This window comes from Schistocerca nitens, chromosome 8 (genome assembly GCF_023898315.1).
Source record: "Schistocerca nitens isolate TAMUIC-IGC-003100 chromosome 8, iqSchNite1.1, whole genome shotgun sequence".
NCBI classification, from domain to species: Eukaryota; Metazoa; Arthropoda; class Insecta; order Orthoptera; family Acrididae; genus Schistocerca; species Schistocerca nitens.
Window position 1 is genome coordinate 29,907,363 of NC_064621.1, and position 26,956 is coordinate 29,934,318.

Consider the following 26,956-nt stretch of genomic DNA (forward strand, 5'->3'; position numbering starts at 1 on the left):
CACAATATCCGCCAGTACATCAATGCAATACAGCTACATCCATAGGTATATATACAACTACAGAAATCTGTAATTATTGATACATGTTAATTACCCGAAAGTTCCTAAATGCAATGTAACATATACCGTACAGTTAAAAGGAAGTTACGCTTGATCAAGGTCCGCATCACTTTCCATTTTTAACCAGACATAACATCTGAGAAAGGAAAGAAATAATAATAATAATAATAATAATAATAATAATAGAAGACAGTTAAAACATCGATTGGCATCATCCAAAAACTACAAGACATAAAATCACAACATAAGCTGCCAGAAATTGATGCTGAAGAATTTATTTTCTCACTCTCTACATTTAAACTTCCTCAATTAAAATACTTAATGAGTAACTATAAAAAAAAGTGAAACACACAAATTGATAGTGAAAACTATGGTACTGGAAACAATAAATCTGAGATACACCGAAGAGCAGTGGTTCCCCTTCTACTCACATGGCTCATCAATGGAAAAAGAAGAAAACATTGGTGTAGGAATATACAGAAAAATTCTCTCTTTCTGCCAGACCTTAGAACCACACCACTCAAATATTGAAGGTGGAGCTGAAGCTATCAGAATTGCAATAAGTCAGTTAAACAACTTTTTACACACATTCAACAAAGCAGACATATTTTGTGATGTTAGAGCAACAATATTAACACTTATCAACATGCAAGATATAAAAACTATTCAGACTAAAGAAGGCCAATTAAATCTCTACAAAAGAAGAAAAATAAAACTGGAATTCAGTGGATACCTTATCACTGGTATTAATGGTAATGAAACAGCAGATTTTCTAGTCAAAAAGGGCACAAAAATTAAACAGTTTGAAAAATTAAAATGCCATATTTCGCAGTAAAATGCACCATTAACAACACATATCAAGAAAAATTAAAATGATTCAATAAAATTTCATGTGAGGGAAAAACCTAATGGACAACATAGTAGTAAGCGATGGACCAAGAAGAGAATCAATAGCCATATGCCACTCAGCTACTGAACATGATTCTTTAGCCATCCACCTACATAAAAACCCCAACTGTGCCATATACAGAATGTGTTCTATGTCACAAGATTGGTTTGATTATGAACAAAGAACATTAAAATAAAAAGTGTACAGAAATGGCAGCTGAAACAAGTAAAAAAATTTACATATTCAGTAAAATATAAAGAGGCAGTTATGTCACATCTGAAAGCCACAAAGAGAACTGTGGCTGAAGTTTAAGGGAACAGTTGACCAAGGACTGGATACATATGTACCTAATAAAACCAAGAAGACTTTAATCATATGTTACTGCTATCTGTTGCAACACAGTTATTTTCTAGACCCTCATGGATAGCGCAGGAACAGAAATTAAGGGCAGCAAAGCAAAAGTAGCAATTCTGAATTCTTTTCTCAAGTGTTCCTTTACTAAGGAAGGCATATAAGTACAGCCCCAGTATAATTCTCATTCCACTGTGAACATGAGTGACATAGCATGGAGGATAAGATGAAACCACAAAAATTAAACAAGGCTTAAGGGCCTGATGGAATCCCTATCAGATCCTATTCAAAATATGCAGCCGAGATAGCTCATATTGTAACTGTAATATACCATCAGTCCTCCAAACAGAAAACTATGCCTAATGGCTGGAAGAAGGCACAAGTCACACCCTGTCTGCAGGAAGGATAGGCATAACTGATGCACAAAACTACTGTTCAATAGCATTGATATCAATCTATTGTAAACTCTTGGAACATATGCTGAGTTCAAACGTAATGTGGTATCTTGAACTGAATGATATCCATGGTAACCAGTATGGCGTCCATAAATATGGATCATACAGAATCCTCTTACAAGGTGTGATCAAAATGTAGTGCAACTGATCGTTTCCTCATGCTCCTATTGGCCAGAGCACTACCCTGATGGCAAGGAATGGTGGAGTGGGGGGGGCATCAGATTTCCAGCACTTCCTTCCACAGTCTGCTTCAAACTGTGGAACTGTCAGCATCATTGTTAGCGTAAACCCTTGTTCACTGCTTGTGTTGTTGTTCAAGACACAGTCAACTTTGGAGTAATGCTATTGAATCAAGTTTTGTTCAAAACTCAAAAACCCTCTGGCTCAAACTTACAAAATGATTCAAGAGGCCTGCAGGGTCTGCGATGTCTTACTCACAAGTTTCCAGGTGGCTAAAACAATTTAACGAGGGCTGGGAAGAGGTTATTGATAAAGCCGGCTCTGGATGACAGTCAACAAGTTCAACGCCTGATAATGTAACCTGTGTGTGTGTGTGTGTGTGTTTTTTTTTTTTTGTTTTTCTGAATACCAACAAATGTACAAGGCTTTGGTGGCTAGCGGATGAGCTAAACATGTCATATGGGGCTATGTTTAACATCATTACCGATGTTTTGAACATGCACAAAATGTGTGCCAAATTGGTTCCAACGGTGTTGAGTGACAAACAGAAGCTCAACTATTTGGAGGTCATGACAGAACTTATGGAACAGCTGGAAAAAGACCCAGGCTTTTTAGACAATGTCATCGCCGGCTGTGAGAGATGGGTTTTTGGGTATGACTCAGAAATGAAACACCAAAGTTCAGAGAGGCATACTCCCACATATTCCAAACCCAAGAAAGCAAGAATGAACAAATAAAAAACAAAAACCATGTTCTCACCTTCTTCAATATGAAAGGCTTGATCCATTCAGAGTTTGCACCAAGGAATGACTGAACAGCCTGTTACTTCAGAATATTAGAAAGACTATCAGATCACATTACCTACACAAGGCACATGCCCACTTCAATGTGGGTGCTGCATCATGACAACACACTGTGCCATACGGGTCTGTTGATTCAGGAGTTCCTAGCGAAGTGCAAATTGGCAATGCTGCTGCAGCCACCATACAGTTCCAACATGGCACCGTCAGAGTTCTTCCTGTTTCCGCACATCAAAACAAAGATGAAAGGGTGCCATTTTATACCACTGAGGACATCTAAAAGGTAATAACACATGCTCTAAAGAAAATTCCAGACACCACCTTCCAGAAAGAATACCAGTCATGGTGGAATCACTGCTCAAAGCAAGTACTTTGATGAATCTTAATAGATTGTATGATTTGGATCAATATATTTGGTTGTATAGATACAACTGCATTACCTTTTGATCACACCTTGTACATGACATCCTGAAAGCCATGGATCAAGGCAAACAAATGGATACAGGATGTCTTGACTTCCAAAATCTTTTTGCTCAATACCAGACACACATTTATTAACAGAGGTGCGATTGTATAGGGTATTGAAAAAAGTTTGTGAATGGATGGAAGGCCTACGATAGGAAGATCTCAGTATGTTGTCTTGAGTGCAGAGTCATCAACAGACATGGCAATGATTTCAGGCATACCACAAGGTAAATGTACTGGGAGCCCTGCTGTTTCTGCTACATATTATTGATCTTTCTGAAAATATTAATAGTAGTTTTTGACTTTTTGTGAAGAATTCAGTTATCTTTAATGAAGCATTGTCTGATAAAAGCTTCAGAAACATCAGGTCAGATCTCAATAAGATGTCAAAGAGACACAAAAATTGGCAACTTGCTTTAAATGTACAGAAATATAAAATTGTGCACTTCAAAAAATGCAGAAACGTAGTATCCTATGATTTCAATACCAATGAGTCACAACTTGTGTAAATACCTGTGCGTTACAATTTGTGGGTATATGATGTGGAATGGTCACCCAGGATCAACTGCAGGTTTAGTACATGGCAGACTTCAGTTCATTGGTAATACACTAGGAAAATGCAGTCGCTCTACAAAGAAACCTGCTTACTTGGCCATCACATCTTAGAATATAGCTCAAGTGTGTGGGCCCTATACCAAACAGTACTAACAGGAGAATTAAATATATTGAAATAAGTCTGACACAAATGTTCAAAGAGTTGTTTGACTTGTCAGAGGGTTCAGTCAAATTTGTACATGTAATACTCTGGAAAATATAGCAATTTGAAAATGAATAATACTAGAAGAAAACATGATTATTATTTATTTTTATATGTTGCAGGCTGCAACAATAAGAGAATGACTGATTTCCTTTTCACCAAATTTGTCACTGATTCATGACTCATGCAGTATAGATTAAGCACTGGATATTTGTTTTAAAACAACCACACAGCTCACGTATTGTGAAAAATGGAACATGCATTTGTAACAATTTTGTAGTGCTTTACACTTAATAATGTAATAACGTGTATGGCCCTATAGCTGAGTGGTCAGCGTGGCAGATGCCATCCTATGGGCCCGGGTTCGATTCCCAGCTGGGTCAGACATTTTCTCCGCTCAGGGACTGGGTGTTGTGTTGTCTTCATCATCATTTCATCCCCATCCAGCATGCAGGTTGCCCAATGTGGCGTTGAATGTAATAAGAACTGCACCAGGGCGGCCGGACCTGCCCTGCAAGGGGCCTCCCGGCCAATGACACCAGACGCTCATTTCCATGTAATAATGTGTTCATCCCAACAATGTTATGTGAAAACTTCCTGGCATAAAAAATGAATATGATTCAGAAATAAAAACATTAAGTTGTGTGGAAACATTTGTGTAACAAAAGACAACATTTATTTCATCTTTGTTCATGGTAACATATTTACATTTAATTTTCAGAAAAACTTACAGAGTGTGTTTTCCCAAAATAAATGGAAGAAAGGAAAGTGCACTTAGCTCCACTTTATTGTATAAACATATTTAAATTTTGTGAAAAGTATAACAGACTTAAGCTATACAATCACAGAAAGTGAGGATAAAAAAAGCAGCAGTCACTGAAACTGACCGAGAGGTTTCCTCCCTTAATAAATGTTCAATTAAAATGCAAAATTGATATTAATAAATACAATGTTTACAACACACTGACACTTCAAGATTAGGGGTCTTACAGCTTTGAAATTTACACAGTATAAAATTTTTGTACATGTAGTCAGTTTCACATCAAACTCTGCTTTTTCCAGTTGATGTAAGTTCCAGTTTAAGTACTGAAAGAAGGCCTAAAGCTCTTTGGCATCTCCTTTTGCATACATAAATTCCAGTTGTCAACAAAATTAATTTTCACAAACTGTTTTACATCCACGCAAATATTTGTTTTAGTAATCAGGAAGATATCTTCCTCAGTTCATTAAAAAAGACATGACAAGAAAATAATTCAATCAAATTATGTAAGTTGTGAAACATTTCTTCTTTTCGAGGAACTAGCAAGTGAGTGTCACTATATTCCACATGTTAATGAGAGAAAAAAATGTGATTCATTGTAGTTCCAAAGAAAATTAACTATTGTAAAGGCTATGCTCCCTTGAAGCTGTAAGTTGACAGTAGAAGTTAGACCATAATCATATGAATTCTGTTACATTTGTTGAAGAGGCATAACTGAATGATTATACATTCAATTCACAAGCAATTTCCTCTTGTTTCATACCCATCACAGTAAGTAGATTTGGATCATTATCTTAATTTCCACTTATATTATACCCACCACAATAAGCAGATAGGATCATTATTTTGTTGTTTTGAAGCAAGGTCATATCCTAGGAAATTAATGAAGAAGAAAAGAAAGACATAGTACACTCATACATAACTAGAAATTTTCCATCTGAAACCAGGCATGAAAGTCTGAGATTATTTTCTTAATATTTAAAATTCAATGGAGTTATCTATTCTTTAAGATTGCATGAAAATAAAAACAGACAAACATATCTTCTCTGTGGACAGAAGAGACTCTGCTAACAAGCATATTGATGAACCACTGGTTTATTGGTGAGCTCTGTCTTGCAGACGACAGGTTGCTCTATTTTGTACCCAATCCTTTCAAAACATTTCTGGAAAACAAAAAAAAAGGGATTCATTGCCAAGTTGGCCTTTTGATGTCACCTACCAGCGCTCAGAAATAACAGACCTAAGTGAATATAAAAATTCAGAACCATGTTGCAAGGTATATTAAAGCTATATAGATGCCTCTATGAAACAGTAAATGGTTATTATTGTAAATATTCATGGCCCAGTAGGCTTGACAGTGATAAACTGTAACCTTGTGCTAATTTAGTCCACAGTGTATAGAAACAGTGCAGCCAGAAGATGAACGTCATCCAACTTGTTCTGAAATGCACACTTCTTCAAAACCACATCCTCATGAAAAAGCATAGGTATCACACATTACTTATTTATGCATGTAATTCCTGAAAGCATCCTTTTGCATAAACCACTTTAGAATAATGTGCCTACTGTATCCAGTTTGTAACCACAGACAGTTACAGAAAAACAAACATATTATGTTAGATCTATCATTCACAAAGCATACAGCAATTAATTTGCATCCACTAGTCAGAACATAATTTTTCACCCATTTCTATAACCATGCACGTTATTACTGACTGTTTATGCCCAGTGGCAACACCAGTGATTACTAATTAGGAACCATGGTCTGTTGAAATACACATTGGTTAGCACTGAAGGCATGAGTCTTACTTGCCACAATACTTGTGAGTAGATTACTATGGTTCTTAGGTTTGCAATGGCTGGCTTAGCGCCCATAAATCTGCTTCTGATTAAATTCCAACCTCACCTTTACATGAACAATCCCACTTCCACAGGAAAGTGTGATCCTTATGGCTCTTCTGAGGAGAACTATTCAGAATTAGTTTGTTATTTGTCTGGTGCTATAATTGCAATTTTATTTCAAGATTCTAAACTCTACCTTCCTTTTATCTTACTTACTTGTTCATTAAGCCTTGAGTCAGTGTGGAGGAGTGGGGATTGTTGGGGTAGGGGACAAGGTTATGGGAAACTTCTAAAAACAAAATTTTAAAGGACAAAGATCATATTATAGTCTCTGGTTTGACAATCAGAAAGCCATAGTGTTAAATTTTCAATAGGTATTTTAGACTGGCTTTGCTGTCAGTTGTATTATTTGTGAACTTTTGTTTTGAACCTAGGGTGAATCAGTTTTCTCTGTGATTCCATTTTTACTGCTGCTGTAGTTCTTATAGGAAAGTCCCTTATCATTCTGGGACTTATTATTACCGTTGTATTTTCCATACTCTTAATGAATGTTACAAGATGCCTGTTTATTACATTTACACTTGTTTTAGTTCAAGATTCTGATAAAATTCATTGAATGCAAAGACTTCATCTTAGCTTCCTATTTGCAAACATCCTCTGACAGCTTTTCTACTCCATATTAATGCAAGTAAACAAAATGAGAAAAGCCCGAAGAAAATATTTTATTGGTTTTCACAATTATTTCTTCATATATTAAACCATTTATATTCCTGTCAACCCTCACTCACAACTGAAAAGTTTTATAATTTTCCCCAGATTTTTAACAATAACAAAAGATTCTTGCCCAGTCATTGGAGTCTCTTGGACTAAACATGCCATGTTGGAGCATAATTAGGGCAATAGTGAAGTCATGACCTTATATTTCATTAAGTGTAATATAATATCACTGTAGTTCACTTGTTTAAGCTTTCTCCTACTGGAACATTGACATTTAAAAAGTACAGAGTGACAATACTTCCAAATTTTGCACAGATTCCTTGAGCACATTGTATTTAATTACACAGTTGATTGAAATATTTTATTATGTCTCTGAATTATACTGTACACGTCTGAGTAAATTTTTCATTATTTTGTCACTGGCCACTACATGGTATACATGAGGATACTGATCTCCATTATATTCTTTCTTAATTTCGTATACTTCATTAATAAGGATACGTGAAACAAAGTTTCATATTTGGCGAATCGACTAGCACAGATTCACAAACTATGTGTAAAAATATCTTTACAGTCTCTTTAGCTTTATGTATTACAGTTTCTGATGTATATTGCATTTTTGTCATTTACAATTATATTTTGCAAATGATTTCTTTCTAGTAACTTATTTTACAGGAAAATGTTTGAGTATAACAAGGTGAGGCTTGAAATCTTTTCAGATTCTTCTCGAGTTTATATATTGGTAAATTTTGTAATTCTAAGAAAAGCTAAATACATTTCACATCTGATAATATCACACACTTTGTCACTCACTGGTTGCAACAGTTTGAGTCCACAGTATACAAAAGTCATTCCTCTGTTATAAACTGTTACTTATATGGCATTTCACTGCACTTTGGGCATTCACTTCCATATTCTGCTTTACCCTTCAAAAAATTAAATAAGCAGTCTTCCAGTGTTTGTTTACAATGAGTCACATAGACTGCTACTACCTTGATGTAGTTGAACAAATAGGTCCAAATCAGTTGCACTGGGTGTCAAATGTTTCAGAGTCTGGGCTGCCATAACCACTAGAGCCATCATCACGACCATGTTGGTTGGTATTGGGGATGGACACTTTATCACTGTACGAGTGTGGCTGTCCTGTTGGTTGTGCATGATGGAGGTGTACAACATGGTTCTCGTAGTTGATGGTTAAATTGTCTCCTGCTGGCTGAAAAAAAGTTATATAGTTAGTTTGTGATCTTTTTTCTTTGTCAAACATAACATACAAGAAAAAAGTAATACATATAAGAATTGCTCACAACTCGACTAAAACATTACCTTGAACAAAAACTTTAAAATTGTCTTTATCTGGTACAAAATGCCTCAATGCTCTTATTAACTGGAGAAATTATGTAGCATAAAATGAAACCCAAAAACCAGGATTTTAAAAATGTGGTAGAGACTATTAAATTATGACAAAAAACTGCTGTTTGTTGTATTGCAACTATCTCTACAATAAGTATGCAATTTTTGATGTGACAAGTAAATGAATCAAACAGATTATTTGGTTCCAAAAACCCTATGTGTTCTGCTATCAAAAATCACTTGAATGATGTATTGTGATTAAATGAAACTGAACTTGGAAAACAGCTTTTTTTTTAATGCCCATGGCATTTCTTAGTACCTATCCTCTTTGAGTATCTAAAATACGACACTAGATCCAATTCTTGTCTTACTTCATTTTATTTAATGCTTAAAGCAATGATCTGCATAGCTGACACATTTCTGAAATTTACTTCTTGTCATAAGGAATCACTGCTTTTCTAAGATTTTTAAATAATGTCATGTTGCCTCTTAGCTGTATCTGTTTTATTGTGCTATTGCACTTTTGTGCCATTTTCAAGCATATTACCATCAGGAGTGGTACAACCCTGCCAGAACACTATTTTTAATGTATTTCTGTGATATAACATCAAATCATATACTTTAAAAGGCATAAAAGCTGAGTTGCAACAGTGCAATAAAACAGTTACAGCTAAAAAGTAAAATTCATATCATTTAAAAAATTTTGAAATTGTTTTATCATTGACTGATTAGTTCATTCAAGCATTTCTGATACACATTATGTGCTCTCGCATGTTTTCTTACTCTGATTGTAGATCATGGAAGACAATTTACTTGACTATTACCCACAAAAAATTTTTTTGAATGAGCTAGCCAACTGATGCACACTGCTAAGCCAGTCCTTTGTCTGGTAACTTTCTGTTCAGAAAATCATGTACTGCACATATGACTTTGAGACAAACTGTTGATTGAGCCAAAAGGATGCACTCTCATATGTGGTATTTAACATAGCACTAGAGATAGTAATAGGTTCAGTTCAAATCAATATATGAGGCACAATATTCAACAGAACATTGCAAGTTCTGATTTATGCAGATGATGTGAATATTACTGCAAAAGCAGAACTAGCTGCAAAAGAAACATATAAGGCACTGGGGGCAGCAGCAACAGAAATGAGACTAAATAAGGTGCTGGAATTTGATAGGTGTGAACAGAATCCGTTAGTGGAGTTGTCTACCTGGGAACACTGTTCATATCACAAAATGACATTAATGTGAAAATAAAGTGAAGCATCCATTCAGCTAACAAACGCTGTTATGGTCTGGCCAAACAACTTAAGTCCAGAAAAACAAAGTGTCAACTGTCTAAAACTTTAATATGCCCCACATAAACATACAGCTCAGAAACCTAGACATTGACACATTAGTATGAAAATATATTAGGATGTTTCGAATGGAAGCATTGCGCAAAATCAATGGGTGACTAGTGAAGGTGGAGTATAGTATAAATGATTTAGTTTTGAGCTTTACAGATTATATAAAGATCTTGAATTCATAAAGTTCATTAAAATAAACTACCTGAAATGGGTCTGCTATGGTTTTTGTATGAATCATGAGAATACCCCCAAAAAATAGTGATGCAACAATGGAATGAAGAAGCAAGGGAAGACCAAAACATGGATGACATACAAGATGACCTAATAATTATTATTGACAAAGGATTGACATGCAAGACACTGGAGGGAGACAAATGGAACTATGTCCTAGAGCAGGTCAAGGCCCATCAAGCATTGTAGAGAAGAAGAAGAAGAAGAAGAAGAAGAAGACAGAGGAGGAAGAGGAGAAGAAGAGAAAAGAGGTTTGCTCATTCAAGCATTTCTGATGTGATGATCTCATACTAATATGCTCTCATTTGTTTTTGCACATTGACTGTAGAGACTGGTGGACAAGTTCCTAGACTATTACCCAAAGAAAAAATATACGGAATGAACCAGCCAAGTGATGCATATTACTCAGCCAATCTATTTGTTTGGGAACTTTCTGTTCAGAACATCGCATGCTGTAAATGCAGATCATGAGGGACAATCATCATGTTTTTAGCACATCCTATGTGCTTTGTACAATGAAGAATGTTTTCTAGCAATTCTGGTAATGTATAACTGACAAAGCTGGCATATTTGGGACTATTCAACTTTCTATCGAGAATATTAATTTTTCCAAAGACCCAGCCAAAGAGTTGCATCATAAGAGGTGTATGTGAGCAAGCTGTCACAATCATTTTATATTTTCTTCTTCCCTGTAATGCTAGATGTGTATGTTAGTTTATTCACAATTTGTGATAGTTGATTCATAACTGAACAGGGCATTGTCAAATAAATTTTTATTAGCTCATATCCATCGCTCCCCCCCACCCCATGAACCATGGACCATGGACTTTGCCGTTGGTGAGGAGGCTTGCGTGCCTCAGCGATACAGATAGCCGTACCTTAGGTACAACCACAACGGAGGGGTATCTGTTGAGAAGCCAGACAAACATGTGGTTCCTGAAGAGGGGCAGCAGCCTTTTCAGCAGTTGCAAGGGCAACAGTCTGGATGATTGACTGATCTGGCCTTGTAACAATAACCAAAACAGCCTTGCTGTGTTGGTACTGTGAATGGCTGAAAGCAAGGGGAAACTACAGCCGTAATTTTTCCCGAGGGCATGCAGCTTTACTGTAAGATTAAATGATGATGGCGTCCTCTTGGGTAAAATATTCCGGAGGTAAAATAGTCCCCCATTTGGATCTCCAGGTGGGGACTACTCAAGAGGATGTCGTTATCAGGAGAAAGAAAACTGGCGTTCTACGGATCAGAGCGTGGAATGTCAGATCCCTTAATCGGGCAGGTAGGTTAGAAAATTTAAAAAGGGAAATGGATAGGTTGAAGTTAGATATAGTGGGAATTAGTGAAGTTCGGTGGTAGGAGGAACAAGACTTCTGGTCAGGTGACTACAGGGTTATAAACACAAAATTAAATAGGGGTAATGCAGGAGTAGGTTTAATAATGAATAGGAAAATAGGAATGCGGGTAAGCTACTACAAAAAGCATAGTGAACGCATTATTGTGGCCAAGATAGATATGAAGCTCACACCTACTACAGTAGTACAAGTTTATATGCCAACTAGCTCTGCAGATGACTAAGAAATTGAAGAAATGTATGATGAAATAAAAGAAATTATTCAGATAGTGAAGGGAGACGAAAATTTAATAGTCATGGGTGACTGGAATTCGAGTGTAGGAAAAGGGAGAGAAGGAAACGTAGTCGGTGAATATGGATTGGGGCTAAGAAATTAAAGAGGAAGCCGCCTGGTAGAATTTTGCACAGAGCACAACTTAATCATAACTAACAGTTGGTTTAAGAATCATGAAAGAAGGTTGTATACATGGAAGAACCCTGGAGATACTAAAAGGTATCAGATAGATTATATAATGGTAAGACAGAGATTTAGGAACCAGGTTTTAAATTGTAAGACATTTCCAGGGTCAGATGTGGACTCTGACCATAATCTATTGGTTATGACCTGTAGATTAAAACTGAAGAAACTGCAAAAAGGTGGGAATTTAAGGAGATGGGACCTGGATAAACTGACTAAACCAGAGGTTGTAGAGAGTTTCAGGGAGAGCATAAGGGAACAATTGACAGGAATGGGGGAAAGAAATACAGTAGAAGAAGAATAGGTAGCTTTGAGGGATGAAGTAGTGAAGACAGCAGAGGATCAAGTAGGTAAAAAGACGAGGGCTAGTAGAAATCCTTGGGTAACAGAAGAAATATTGAATTTAATTGATGAAAGGAGAAAATATAAAAATGCAGTAAATGAAGCAGGCAAAAAGGAATACAAACGTCTCAAAAATGAGATCAACAGGAAGTGCAAAATGGCTAAGCAGGGATTGCTAGAGGACAAATGTAAGGATGTAGAGGTTTATCTCACTAGGGGTAAGATAGATACTGCCTACAGGAGAATTAAAGAGACCTTTGGAGATAAGAGAACCACTTGTATGAACATCAAGAGCTCAGATGGAAACCCAGTTCTAAGCAAAGAAGGGAAAGCAGAAAGGTGGAAGGAGTATATAGAGGGTCTATACAAGGGCAATGTACTTGAGGACTGAATGTACTTGAAATGGAAGAGGATGTAGATGAAGATGAAATGGGAGATACGATACTGCGTGAAGAGTTTGACAGAGCACCTGAGTCGAAACAAGGCCCCCGGAGTAGACAACATTCCATTGGAACTACTGACGGCCTTGGGAGAGCCAGTCCTGACAAAACTCTACCATCTGGTGAGCAAGATGTATGAAACAGGCAAAATACCCTCAGACTTCAAGAAGAATATAATAATTCCAATCCCAAAGAAAGCAGGTGTTGACAGATGTGAAAATTACCGAACAGTCAGTTTAATAAGCCACAGCTGCAAAATACTAACACGAATTCTTTACAGACGAATGGAAAAACTAGTAGAAGCCAACCTCGGGGATGATCAGTTTGGATTCCGTAGAAATACTGGAACACGTGAGGCAATACTGACCTTACGACTTATCTTAGAAGAAAGATTAAGGAAAGGCAAACCTACATTTCTAGCATTTGTAGACTTAGAGAAAGCTTTTGACAATGTTGACTGGAATACTCTCTTTCAAATTCTAAAGGTGGCAGGGGTAAAATACAGGGAGCGAAAGGCTATTTACAATTTGTAAAGAAACCAGATGGCAGTTATGAGTCGAGGGACATGAAAGGGAAGCAGTGGTTGGGAAGGGAGTAAGACAGGTTTGTAGCCTCTCCCCGATGTTATTCAATCTGTATATTGAGCAAGCAGTAAAGGAAACAAAAGAAAAATTCGGAGTAGGTATTAAAATCCATGGAGAAGAAATAAAAACTTTGAGGTTCGCCGATGACATTGTAATTCTGTCAGAGACAGCAAAGGACTTGGAAGAGCAGTTGAATGGAATGGACAGTGTCTTGAAAGGAGGATATAAGATGAACATCAACAAAAGCAAAACAAGGATAATGGAATGTAGTCGAATTAAGTCGGGTGATGCTGAGGGAATTAGATTAGGAAATGAGACACTTAAAGTAGTAAAGGAGTTTTGCTATTTGGGGAGCAAAATAACTGATGATGGTCGAAGTAGAGAGGATATAAAATACAGACTGGCAATGGCAAGGAAAGCGTTTATGAAGAAGAGAAATTTGTTAACATCGAGTATAGATTTAAGCGTCAGGAAGTCATTTCTGAAAGTATTTGTATGGAGTGTAGCCATGTACGGAAGTGAAACATGTACGATAAATAGTTTGGACAAGAAGAGAATAGAAGCTTTCGAAATGTGGTGCTACAGAAGAATGCTGAAAATTAGATGGGTAGATCACATAACTTATGAGGAAGTATTGAATAGGATTGGGGAGAAGAGAAGTTTGTGGCACAACTTGACCAGAAGAAGGGATCGGTTGGTAGGACATCTTCTGAGGCATCAAGGGATCACAAATTTAGTATTGGAGGGTAGCGTGGAGGGTAAAAATCATAGAGGGAGACCAAGAGATGAATACACTAAGCAGATTCAGAAGGATGTAGGTTGCAGTAGGTACTGGGAGATGAAGAAGCTTGCACAGGATAGAGTAGCATGGAGAGCTGCATCAAACCAGTCTCAGGACTGGAGACAACAACAACAACAACAACAACAACAATCCATCACTGTGCCCACCCACAACAAAAATTATATGATTTTGGAATTCATTGGCTTCAAGAACCTATTGCAAAGGCATATTCTTAGGATGAAAATGATATTGTATGGGAATTTATTTCTATATGTTCATCGCATTTTACAATTTAGATATGAGGTTTATCTTCTATAGTTTTGTATATTGTCTGTCTTGCATGTCGCCGTTGTCGTCGGTAGCGCATCTTGGCAGCGTTCAATGCAGTTGCCTGTGCGACAGCAGCAGCGCGAATGACCCGCTATGCGCGGGCATCGCTCGCTTTTATACCCGCGGCAGAGCGCATGACCTTGATAGGGACTTAGAAGATTTCACAGTGCCAGCCGCACTTTATGCCGGACGGGCGCACTAGTCCTATTAGGTGCGCCCGTCGCCTTCGAGCGTAAGTCCGCGGCTGGCGCGCTTCCAAGCTGACGTAGCACCGCCTTGTGGTATAAAAGCGAGCGATGCCCGCGCATAGCGGGTCATTCGCGCTGCTGCTGTCGCACAGGCAACTGCATTGAACGCTGCTAAGATGCGCTACCGACGACAACGGCGACGCGCAAGACAGACAATATACAAAACTATAGAAGACGTCGAAATGACAACTTCTGTCGCCGACAAGAAGAAGAACACAATTAAATCTGTCGCTGCACACACCCTTCTAGATGGACCTGCAGTATTCTGTGGATGTAAACTGAACTTCAGCATTGACATCAACGATACTTTTATGCATGGCAATGGATGGCTGACAGTGGCCATTGTACGAGGTGGAACAGGTGTTCCAAATGTATCTGGACTGGAAAGTTTCGTGGACAGAGACATCATCGCCTATAAGACTTACCATATTACAGAAAATGCAAATAAAGACTTTGGAAAATCAACATACATGTCACCCTCACCCTTCTTCCTTTCTACACGTAGTAGACGTAAGATTTCTGTAAATGAAACTGTATTTGTTTGGTGTAAAGGTAAAGGTACCTGTGAATATGTTAAATTTGTTGGAGATTGTACATTATATTTTCATAAATAAAATGAGCTGTAGCGTAGCTTAAAACCGGGGAATGTACATCTAGAATCTGTCAGCATAGAGGATGCAACTGCATGTTACGTCAGCTCTCTGAGCGCTTGACCTTTGACCCCGCTGATAAGGCGGTGCTACGTCAGCTTGGCAGTGCGCCAGCCGTGGACTTACTTATTGTGCTTGATCTCCTTTGAAATACACTCCTCCACAATTGATACACCACACCCAACGCCATTTTTACTTCCAGAAGCAGTCTTAGTATGCTTCTTGCTGGATCATACGAAGTACCGTCTGCGAATTTTCTTTTACCTTGTCTATTGTTGCAACTTTTCCTCCTTTCAATAGTGTGATTTGGAAATAAGAAAAAGACCACTAGAGCCTGGTCTGGATTGTACAGAGCATGAACCAGCAAAGTAATTTCATTCTTTGTGCAATAATCATGCACCAGCAGTGATGAATGTGCAGGGGTCTTATCGCGATGCTAGAGCCATGACTTGTCTTTCCCTCTCACATTTTTTTGCAGACATCACAACATGTCCTGATAGTATGATTGATTAACAGTTTGTCCCTGTGGCACAAATTCCTGGTGAACTAATCCTTCAAAGTCAAAGAAAACTATCAATACATCTTTGACATTTGACCTCACCTGGTGAGCTTTCTTTACTCTTGGAGAAACTTTCCTGACCCGTTGTGAAGATTGAACCTTGGTCCTCAAATAATAACTATAGACCTACATCTCATCACCACTTACGATTCTCTTAAGGTACATCTTGTTCTCAGTTCTGCAATCTAAAAGCTCTTCATAGATTTCTGGTTTGGACTCACGAGTCGTGGGACCAACTTGGTGGCAACACAATGCATTTCAATATGCTGTGCCAGGATTTCATGACATGATCCAACTGAAATGGTAGATGTAAAAGGTATCCTGAATCAGGATCATCTTTAACTTCCATCTGACCATTTTTAAACCGTGTGAACCATTCATAGCACTGGGTGCAGCTTAAATACTCATCACTGTAGGCTTCCTTCATTATTTGGTGTGCCTCTGTAAAGGCTTTATTGAGTTTCACACAAAAGTTAATGCAGATATGTTGCTCCTCTAATTCTGCCATCTCAAAAACCGCAAACTGTGTGACACACCATTCAACTGAATACAGCACCAAACAGTAACTAACAGATATACAACAATAAAACTTCTGGCAGTTACACATTAAACACAGGCATGTGCAGGGAGCCAACCACATTTTGCTCCAGCACATCATTTGTGTGAAATTATGAATGTTCCAGAATTTTTCCAACAGACCTCATATAATGGACATTATGGATACCACTGAAGAACACTGTTACAATAAATAATGAAATCATATAAGGAACTTTACGTGAAAATTGTATCAAATCAAAAATACATTTTCTTATTTTCACTTTTATTCTAAGAGGGTTTTGTATAACTGACACAATTTTTGTAAATGTAGTGAACAAATACTGAACAAGGCAGTGTGTAACACTAGCTTCACATTAAGATAGACAGTGCCTCAAATCCCTACATAGATGACCAGATTTAGGCTTTTCTACGGTTTTCTATGGAAACGCCAAAAGAAGTATGAAATTTAGCAGAGTGGTATAGAACCGCGTGTTATAATAGAAATCCTCACATAAATATTACTTGTTTTTTCTTTTCACTCATTTTTCTGTACTTTATGCATTCATCATGTTTTGATAATGTGGCTTGGGATAAGGTTACATTTATAAGTAAAAAGTGAGTGGACTGGAAAAGCAGGAGTCTTATAAATTTGGAGAGAGAAGGATATGGTCAGTGATGTCTGTATATGACGTGGTTCTTTCTGGCAGTGAATAACAAAAGGCATCATTGGAGTTAAAGGAAATAGCTATGGAATCAAAACAATACAAAAATATAATAGCACTAACAGGAGATAGAAATGTAAAGATAATTTTAAGTGGAGAAAAACTAGAACATGTGCAAAGCTTTAAATGACTAGGAAGCAGAACAGTTAGTGACAATGTGCAGCACAGGATTTAAAACCAGGATAGTAATGACATAAGAGACATTCTGCAGGAAGAGTTTTCTGCTGCAAAATGTCCACCTCTATGGTGCTTAAATGTGAACAATGAGGAAGGAGGATACAGCAAGACTAGCGGTTTTTGCAATGCATATGTGGCAGAGGATGAAAAAAGAAACTTGGATAGATAAAATGAAAAAAGATCGGTGAGAAGTGGAGGAGTAGACACCATTACTTAATTTAATAATAATATAAAAGGAAAAGGAACTGGATGGAACATATATGAAGAAAGGAGTAGTTTATAAAAATATATTCAAAAGGACATGTGTGTGTTAAAAAAAAAAAAAAAAAAAAATAGCAAGTCATGAATGATGTATTGGATGGCAGCATATACAAAAGCTTTAACAAGGAAGTCATGGACTGACAGAAATGCAGATGCAAAGCAAACACTGGGACAGGCTGTTTACAAAGAATGGCCACACTTCCTTCCCCCAGTGGAACTTGCACTCCATCTGTAATTACCTATCCGTTGTAGGAATTTTAAATCCTAATCTTCCTTCCTTCCTTCTTTCCTTTTCCTAACAAACAAAATATCTGTATCACAGATTGCAAATTAGAGTTGTAAAGACATGTAGAAAGTTAATTTTAGGTATTTCATTTTTACATTGCTTTACCTTCATCATTATCCATTAGTCCAATTATAGATGAGCTCCTTCAGTGTTGTTGAATTAAAACATATTATCATAGTGAAACAGCTGTTAGAAACTGCATTAATATTTAATTACAATTAAACTTCAATAAATTAGTTTTGTTTATCAGGCTAAATTTAAAATAGAAAAATTAAGGAGGTGGGCGCTAATTTGGAGGAAAAAGCTACTGATTCTAAAACATATTAAATGTCTCTTGTTTTTCTCATATTTATAGCAAAATATTTACAGGACCACATTGGTATGTATCACATAAAATAGTTATCTATCTTCCTTAGGAGCAGAAGCCTGTTTACAAAGAGCACTGCTACTTATCATGCAACTGTGAGGCATCTTCAGTCCTTGAATCTAGATGAATTGGTGTATGGATAATACAAAATCTACATCTACAGTCAGCAAACTACTCTGAAGTGCATGACAGAGAATATATACCACTGTACCCGTTATTAGGGCTTTTTCCCATTCCATTCATGTATGGAACACAGGAAAAATGATTGTTTAAATGCCTCAGTGGGAGCTGTAATTAATCTAATCTTGTCCTCATGATCCCTATAGGATCAATACGTAGGGGGTTGTAGTGTATTCCTACAGTAATCATTTACAGCTGGTTCTTGAAACTCTGTAAGTAGGTTTACTCAGGAAAGTTACCATTTATCTTCAACAGCTTGCTAGTTTAGTTTTTTCATAATATCTGTGACACTCTCCCATGGACTGAACAAACCTGTGAACATTCACACAGCCCTTCTCTGTATACATTCAATTACCCCTGTTAGTCCTATCTGATATAGGTCCCACATACTTGAGCTATATTCTAGGATGGGTCACAGGAGTATTTTGCACACAGTCTCCTTCAGAGATGGATTGCATTTTTCAGGTTTTCTACCAAAGAAACATAAACTTTATTTACAATTGACACTATGTGGTTGTTCCGTTTCGTATCCCTACAAACTGTCACACCTAAGAATTTGTATGAGTCAACACATTCCATCTGTGACTCATTGATAATGTAATCACAGACTGTCATGTTTTTTTCTTTTTGTGAAGTGCACTATTTTACATTTATAAACATTGAAAGTGAGTTGCCTGACTGAATATTTGTGCAGCTTTTCTCAGACAGTACTTTGTTATAGATGACTGCATCATCTACAAAAAGCCTTACTTTATTATTAATATCATCTGCATGGTCATTAATATACACTATGAACAGAAAGGGCCACAACACACTTCTCTGGGTCACACCTGTCACTACTTCAACATCTATTGATTACTCTTCATCCAAGATACCTTGCTGTGTTGTCCCTAACAAGAAATCCTCAATCCAGTCACAGATTTTGTTTGATTTCAATAATAAGTGTAGATGTGGTACTGAATCAAATGATTTTTCAGAAATCAAGAAATATTGCATCTACCTTTCTGCCTTGATCCAAAGCTTGCAATATATCTTGTAAGAAAAGTGTGAGTTAGGTTTCACAAGATTGATGTTTATGAAATCCATGTTGGTTGGCACTGAGGAGATCATGCTGTTGGAGATATCTCATTATGTTTGAGCTCCAAATATGTTCTAAGACTCTACAACAAATTGATGTCAAGGATATTGGACAGTAGTTTCGTGGATCACTTTCACCACCAAATGGGTGTGGCCTCCACTTTCTTTGTACTTCTAGATATGGTTTTTTGTTTGACGGGTCAATGATAAACCATTGTTAAAAGAAAGCCTAACTCGACCACAAATTCAGTATAGACTCTGATAGGGATTCCATTGAACCCTGTAGCTTTGTTCAGTTTTAACAATTTCAGCTGTTTCTCAATGCCACTGACACTAATATCTATTTCAGTCATCTTTTCAGAGGTACAAAAATTAAATTGTGGCAGTTCTCCGGAGTTTTCCTCTGTAATGGAACATTTGAAAACAAAGTTAAGGATTTCTGCTTTGCTACCCCAATTTCAGTTCCTGTCTTGTCCATGAATCATTGTCATCAAGATTGTGTCCAATATTGAACTGTGTATAAATCATTCAGAGAAACCTAATGTCTTGGACTCTGTAGAGTGTTTATTATGTCTCAAAATTGTTCATAAAGGAATCTGAATTTGTTCTACATTACGAAAATGGTACCATACAGAGTGTTTTGGTGATATTAACTTACTCAAATTATGAGTGTAGCATGTTTATGTGTGAAGGTTGTTAGTCTGCAACTGAAATTTTTGCCAGTGGACTAATGGAAAAGGAATTGACTTCTCTACAGTGTGATGTGGAAATGTGTGAAGAGTATTCTGAAATGCTTAAAAAATTACACAAAGCCTTCATAACAATTTAGATGGTAACAGCTGTGAACATGTTAGGTCAATGAAGCTAGTTCTTTGGAAACAATGTGAAAACATGTCATTCAGCATTAAACAATCATGCAATTGAGGCAGAAATGAGTGCAGGGAAATCTGAAATACGTAGTAAACACAGTACGCCTACCTACAGTCATACTCTTAAAAATGCTTCAATACACAGACTGTACGGAAGACATAACTACATTCAGGCACAGCAAACTTTACAAACAAACATCTGCAAATTTCCAGAGCTGATGTAATGATGTACTCTGATAACCACGACATGGCCTTGGGGCACCTTTGGTAGAAATCACAAGAAACATTAACGTTGAAAATCTCTCCAGTTTCTTACAATATGCAGTAATTATTGGGGGCACTAATGATGAGTACAGGTATGAATTATTCAAAGCCACAGAGAATTTGAAAGAAATTCTTAACTCTACTAGGAGAACACCAGTAATTATCGTTGGGATTCCTCACAGAGGTGACCTTGTAAACACTTAAGTTGTGAATGAGGGAATCATTAAGACCAAGAGGCAGTTTGAAAAGATTTGCAAAGTATTCTGGAACCCACATTTCTTACCTGTGGATTCCTCTGAGAGGGAACACTTTACACAACATGGTCCACATCCAGATATTAAGGGAAAGACACCACTATGCCATGAAATTTGAGACACCATAAACTCAGTAGGCATTCTCCTACATCCTACTTCCCAGTCAACAGCATGCTTTACTGCACAGTAGTCATCATCTTAAGAAGCAACAGGATAGCTTACACCACTGCTACCAACAACAACAGTATCAACTAAACCACCCAAAGCAGTAAAAACCACCTGCCCATCAAGCAAAAGAAGTGTGTCACCACCAGACTATGAGGATTTTTTATTGAAGACAAGTAGCAACCAAACATTGAGGTGAGCAGTGTGACAGTTCTCAAGGGTAATAAATCAATAGTATTTTTTTATCAGAATATCCAGCATATAACTAGCAAGATTGCTGAATTACAAGTACTTTTATTTGATCAGCTAAAGGATACTTCAGTTTTGTGTGGGAGTGAACATTGGTTAAAGGAAAACCAAGCCTTTACTGCTAGAATGAAAGGATTTAAAATTGTTAGTAGCTTCTGTAGAGACTTTTATAGATGGAGAAATATGCTTATATGTTAAGCAAGGAATTGAATGCAAAGAGATTAAGTCCAGTATCATAAATAACATTGAAAATTGGAATATTATGCTTGCAAACTTAAAGAACCCAAAATAATCACTGTGTGCATATACCGTTACCCATCAGGCAACTTTATGTCATTTTTGGGCAGTGCAGAAAGACTCTTTAGTGAATTAAATAATTTGAAAGAAAACATTATTGTAGCTGGAGATTTCAATGTAAACTTTAAAATAACCGGTTAAAATGCTTCTAAACTGAATAACTTGTTATATTCACAACTGTCTGTAGATACACTAGAGTTGGAAAGACTTCTAAAACTACAATTGACTTGGAAACACTTGGATTGTCAGATCATGGGGGCAATAAAATTTAGTGTAAATGTACTCAGCACACATCCTAGGAAAAGTGAGAAATATTTGTACAGAAAATGTATAAATAAGGACAACATTAGGATTTTTAAGTCTTTGTTAAAAAAATTCAAACTGGCATTTGGAAAAATATGACAATGTAGATATGAAGTTTGAGTCATTTTTAGCTTGTTACAAATATAACTAAGAAATTGCATTGCCTCTTAAGCAAAGTAAAGTAAAAACCAGAACCAACAATTGGATAACACAGGGGATAAGAAAATCTTTAGAGCAACTCAGAAAGCTAATTAAATCAGGTAGGCAAAATACATCTCTGAAACGTATGTAAACTGTTACAGAAAAGCGTACAAGAAAGTCATTACAGGAGAAAAAAAATTAAGCAATGAGTCCTATATCAACAGAAACAAAACAAGTAAAATCAACATTGTTATCAAAAGCAGAGTAAAAATATAAATGATCCTTTACATATTGGCACTACATTCATTAGTCACTGTACAAGTATGGTACAAAAACTTATAAAAAAACCAAGGTCACATAAAGGCTAATCATAACATCTCTGTAAACCCCAAAACTATGTTTTTGTATCCTGTAACAGTGCAAGAGGCAGAGAATAAAATCAGCGAACTAAAAAATAAATTGTCCTGTGTTACAGATGGAATTTTAGATAAAGTCATTAAACACAGCAAATATATTGTTTCTCTGCTTGTTGATATAATTAATGATTCTTTCAGCACTATTACTTTCCCTAGAGAACTTGAGCTATCACTAAAAAAATCATTATATAAAAACAGTGATCCTAATGATGTAAAAAAATACAGACCTTTATCAAAGTTGTCTCTCAAAACTTTTTGAAAGAATAGTGCACAAAACACTCTCTGTTGTTTTGAACAAAAGTGGAATATTTGCCACTGAACAAATTGGTTTGAAAAAAAATAGATTGACAAACTGCTATACAGGGCGAGTCACTAGCTATTGCCACCTAGAATAACTCTGAATGTATGACAGTAGCGGAAACGTTTGTGGGGCAAATGTTGCTTGTGACAATGGAGGCCGTATATGACATTGATTTTTTGTTACTAGGCGGGGTCTTTTTTTTTTTTTTAATGTGATGCTATAGTTTGGTACTTATTTTCTGATAGCAGCTATCAAGATGAATCCAATGATGTGTAACAGTAAGGTCTCTGAAGGTCAACAAAGGTCACAAAGGTGGCATGAGTGTCCATTTATAGGAGGTGTTTGAAGTGATGACCACTGGTATCAATGGATTGAGTGGTATTCCTTATCACTTCGGTACTTATCAAAGCACATGCCTTACAGTTCATACATCGTGCAAATAGTACATATTAGCCGAGTATCATGTATCCCTCTAACGTGCCATTGACATGTAAACACCATTTGATGGTTTCGCAATACAACACTAATAGGAATGGTACGACTAGTATCGTTGAATCAAGCAAATGTGAATGATGTATTCCTTCAATGAAGTTGATATGCCTCTCATTTACGGAGAATGCCAACAAGTTCAGTGAGAGATAGAGACTTATATGTACATGTTGTACATTTAAATATGTGTATGTTAAATTTAGAACAACTGGATCTTTAATGCATCGGAAACATATCCGGCCAAAGAAAGTTACTAATGAGGAAATGGAAATTGGTACTCTTGCCACTGTGGTTCGAGATCCTTGTGTTAGTTAGTGTCAAATCGATCTGGCATGAGCCAGAGTAATGTTGTTGGTGTTCTACATTGCCATAAATATTATCCTTACCACATCTGTCTCCACCAAGAATTACCCGGTAAGGATTTTATGCGTCACATTTAATTCTGCCGATGGGCTCAACTTCTTACTCAGAATGATGACTAATTTATTAATTTGATTTTATTTACTGATGAGACTGGAATGGATGAACCATGGAAATGTTAATTTTCATGATATAAATTATTAAGCAACTGAAAATCCAAGTTGGTTGAGGAAAGTTGCACACAAAAAACTGTGATCTGTGAATGTATGGTGTGGGATTATGGAGGACAGAATTATAGGCTCCTATTTCATCAAAGGAAATCTTAATGGTAGGAAGTACACCACATTCCTGCAAGAAACATTAGGTCTTTAGTAACAAAGAACAGAATGTTGTATCAACATGATGGGTGTCTGGCACATTTTTCGCTGATGCCTAGAAATGAGTTGCAGAGAAAATTCCCAAATCGTTAGACTGGACGGGAAGGAAATTTGTCATGGACAGCTCATTTGCCAGACTTGACACCTCTGGATTTTTTCTTGTGGGGATTCATAAAAGACATTGTTTATAAAGAAGTTCCAACTACACCTGAAGATATGCGAGAGAGAATTGTCAGAGTATGTGCTTTGATAAGTGCCAAAATGGTAAAGAATACCACTCAATCCATGGTAAGAAGACTGCAGCACTGCACTGATACCAATGGTAAACACTTCGAACACCTTCTGTAAATGGACATTCATGCCACCTTTGTGACCTTCGTTGATCTTCAAAGACCTTACTGTTACATAACACTGGATTTGTCTTGATAGCCGCTATCAGAAAATAAGTACCAAACTATAACATCACATTTAAAAAAAAACAAAGTTGACCTTCATATCTCTGAAGTGACCCTACCTAGCAACAAAAAACCAATGTCACATTATGGCCCCTGTTGTCCCTTGCAACTTTTGTCCCACAAACTTTTCTGCTCCTATCATACTTTCGGAGTTATTATTTGTGGCAATAGTTAGTGACTCACCCTTTATATTATCTTCTAAGACTTGTTCTAAATTCCACTGATCGTAATGAAGTAAACTGTGGATTCATTAGTTAAAACTTCTGTGCTGAGAGGCCAGAGTCATTGAATGACCTCGAATGATGTTTCCCCCAGTTGGCAACAAAACATCAGGAATAAGAAGTTTTACATATCGACCATGGCCTCTCAGCCCAGAAGTTTTAACTGACGAAGACGCTGGTCATGAAACCCTACACACTATGAATAAACTGTGGCTATTTTTAGATTATCTAAGGCATTTGAAGTTATTTCTATACATAAAAGGCAATGTCCTGGCTGACTGACTGACTGACTGGCCCATCATTGCCCAACCGAAACCGTTAAGGATAGAAACATGAAATTTGGAGAAGATGTGGATCTTATACTGTAGGTGTCATTTAAGAATGAATTTTGTGAAATTCCAACCCTAAGTTGGTGAAATATGGGAGGAATGTTTTTTTTTTTTTTTTTTTTTTTTTTTTTTTTAAATGTCGCTACCAAGCTAGACCTATGAAAATTGGTATTTGGTTTCTCGGTCAGAAATAAAGATATACTTGTTCCATAATTTTTTGGAAATTTAACTCTATGGGAATGAAACAGTGGGTGAAAGGTTTTTTTGTCAAATATCATTATTAAAGAACTACTAAAGTATTTTTAAGCTATATCTACGAACACTGGTACTTGACTTCTCTTGTACGATTAAAAAAATACTTGTGACAGTGTTTTTGGAAACTGAATCTCTAACGTGGTGAAATAGGGGTTGAGATTTTTAATGAAAATATTTTATTATGAAAGCATTTTTAAAGCTAAATCCATGAAAATTTAAATTTGTCTTCTCAGTTACAAATAAGAAAAGATGTGTTTCACTGTTTTTGTGAAATTCAGCCCTTATGGTGGCGAAATGGGGGATCAAAGTATTTATGGAAATGTTTCATTGCACAAGCATTTCTGAAGCTAAATATGAAAATTTGTATTTGGCTTCTCTGTTAGAAATCAAACATACACATGCCACTGTTTTTGGAAATTCAACCCATAAGGGGGGTGAAATAGGCTCAGAGTGACTCATAATTATCCAGCCCAAACTGCTAAGAATATAAACTTGAAGTCTGGAGAGGGTATGGATCTTATACTGTAGGCATCATTTAAGAAAGGATTGTCCGAAACTACATTCTTAAGGGGGTGAAACAGGCAATGAAAGGCTTTTTGAAAGTATGTAACTATTAAGGAGATTTTGAAGACAGAGCTATGACAACTGGTATATGATACTTGTTTCAAAATTTTTGAAAATTCAACCACTAAGGGGGCAAAATAATGGGTGAAAGTTTTTTGAAAATAAATAATTACGAAAGAACTACTAAAGGATTTTTAAGGCTACATCTGTGCCAATTGGTATTTAACTTCTTATTAGAAATAAAAAAGATATGAGTTTCAGTGTTTCTGGAAATTCAGCCCCCTAAGGATGTGTAATAGAGCATGCAAATTTTTAAGGAAATATTTCAGTGCATTATAAAAATTTTAAAGCAAAATTTGTGAAAACTGGTATTTTGCATCTTGGTTAGATATAAAGAAATATTTGTTAGGGTATGATAGTTATTATGGAAATATCTCCACAAGAATGCAAAAGACATGATTAACAAAAACTTTGGACTCCAGCTACCAGAATAACTGTTTGGTCAGAAGTTCATCTGGAAAAGACCATGCTTATTTGGCCTTCATAAGAGTGAAAAGCTTAGAAGGTGTTGCAATTTGTGTACAACATAAAAATTTGATTGAGTAAAAACAGAATTAAAAGAAAAAAAATCTCTGCAGGCCATACAGTCTATGTGAGCAAAGCAGCCGGTGCTAAGCTAGTTGATCATAAAGTATTGCTTGACAAACTATAGTGCTGTGGAGTCCGTGGTTTAAATTGTAACAGAAAGCATAAATAGTTCTAAATCCTAATTTCCTGGATATGTGAAAGTTACTCACAGTGTATTCCACAGATCAGTGTTGGAACCCCTGTTCTTGATATTCATACCTAAATGACTTACCAAGTTATTTAACACAAGCTGATTCTATGTCTGATGATAATACTAGTTCTTTGTTAAAATTCAGAATGTGACTGACTTAAAAAAATTAGAAATAATAGCTGAAGAAGCAGTTAAATGGGTTAGAGATAACACTCTATTTGTTAATCAGAAGAAAATGTAATGGATGAATTTCAGACATACATCAAATAAAGTAAACCCTAATATAACAGCGAAGTTAGATGAACAGAAAA

General features: G+C 36.5%; 1 protein-coding gene across 1 annotated transcript in view; it reads right to left on the reverse strand.

Moving 5' to 3' along the window:
- Window positions 1-8,297: 8,297 nt before the first annotated feature.
- LOC126199108 (LIM domain only protein 3-like) overlaps window positions 8,298-26,956 on the reverse strand; it is a 54,428-nt gene continuing 35,769 nt past the window's right edge. Inside the window, exon 5 of the mRNA XM_049935861.1 lies at window positions 8,298-8,489. Coding sequence (XP_049791818.1) covers window positions 8,298-8,489 — 192 coding nt within the window. The remainder of the gene's footprint in view (window positions 8,490-26,956) is intronic.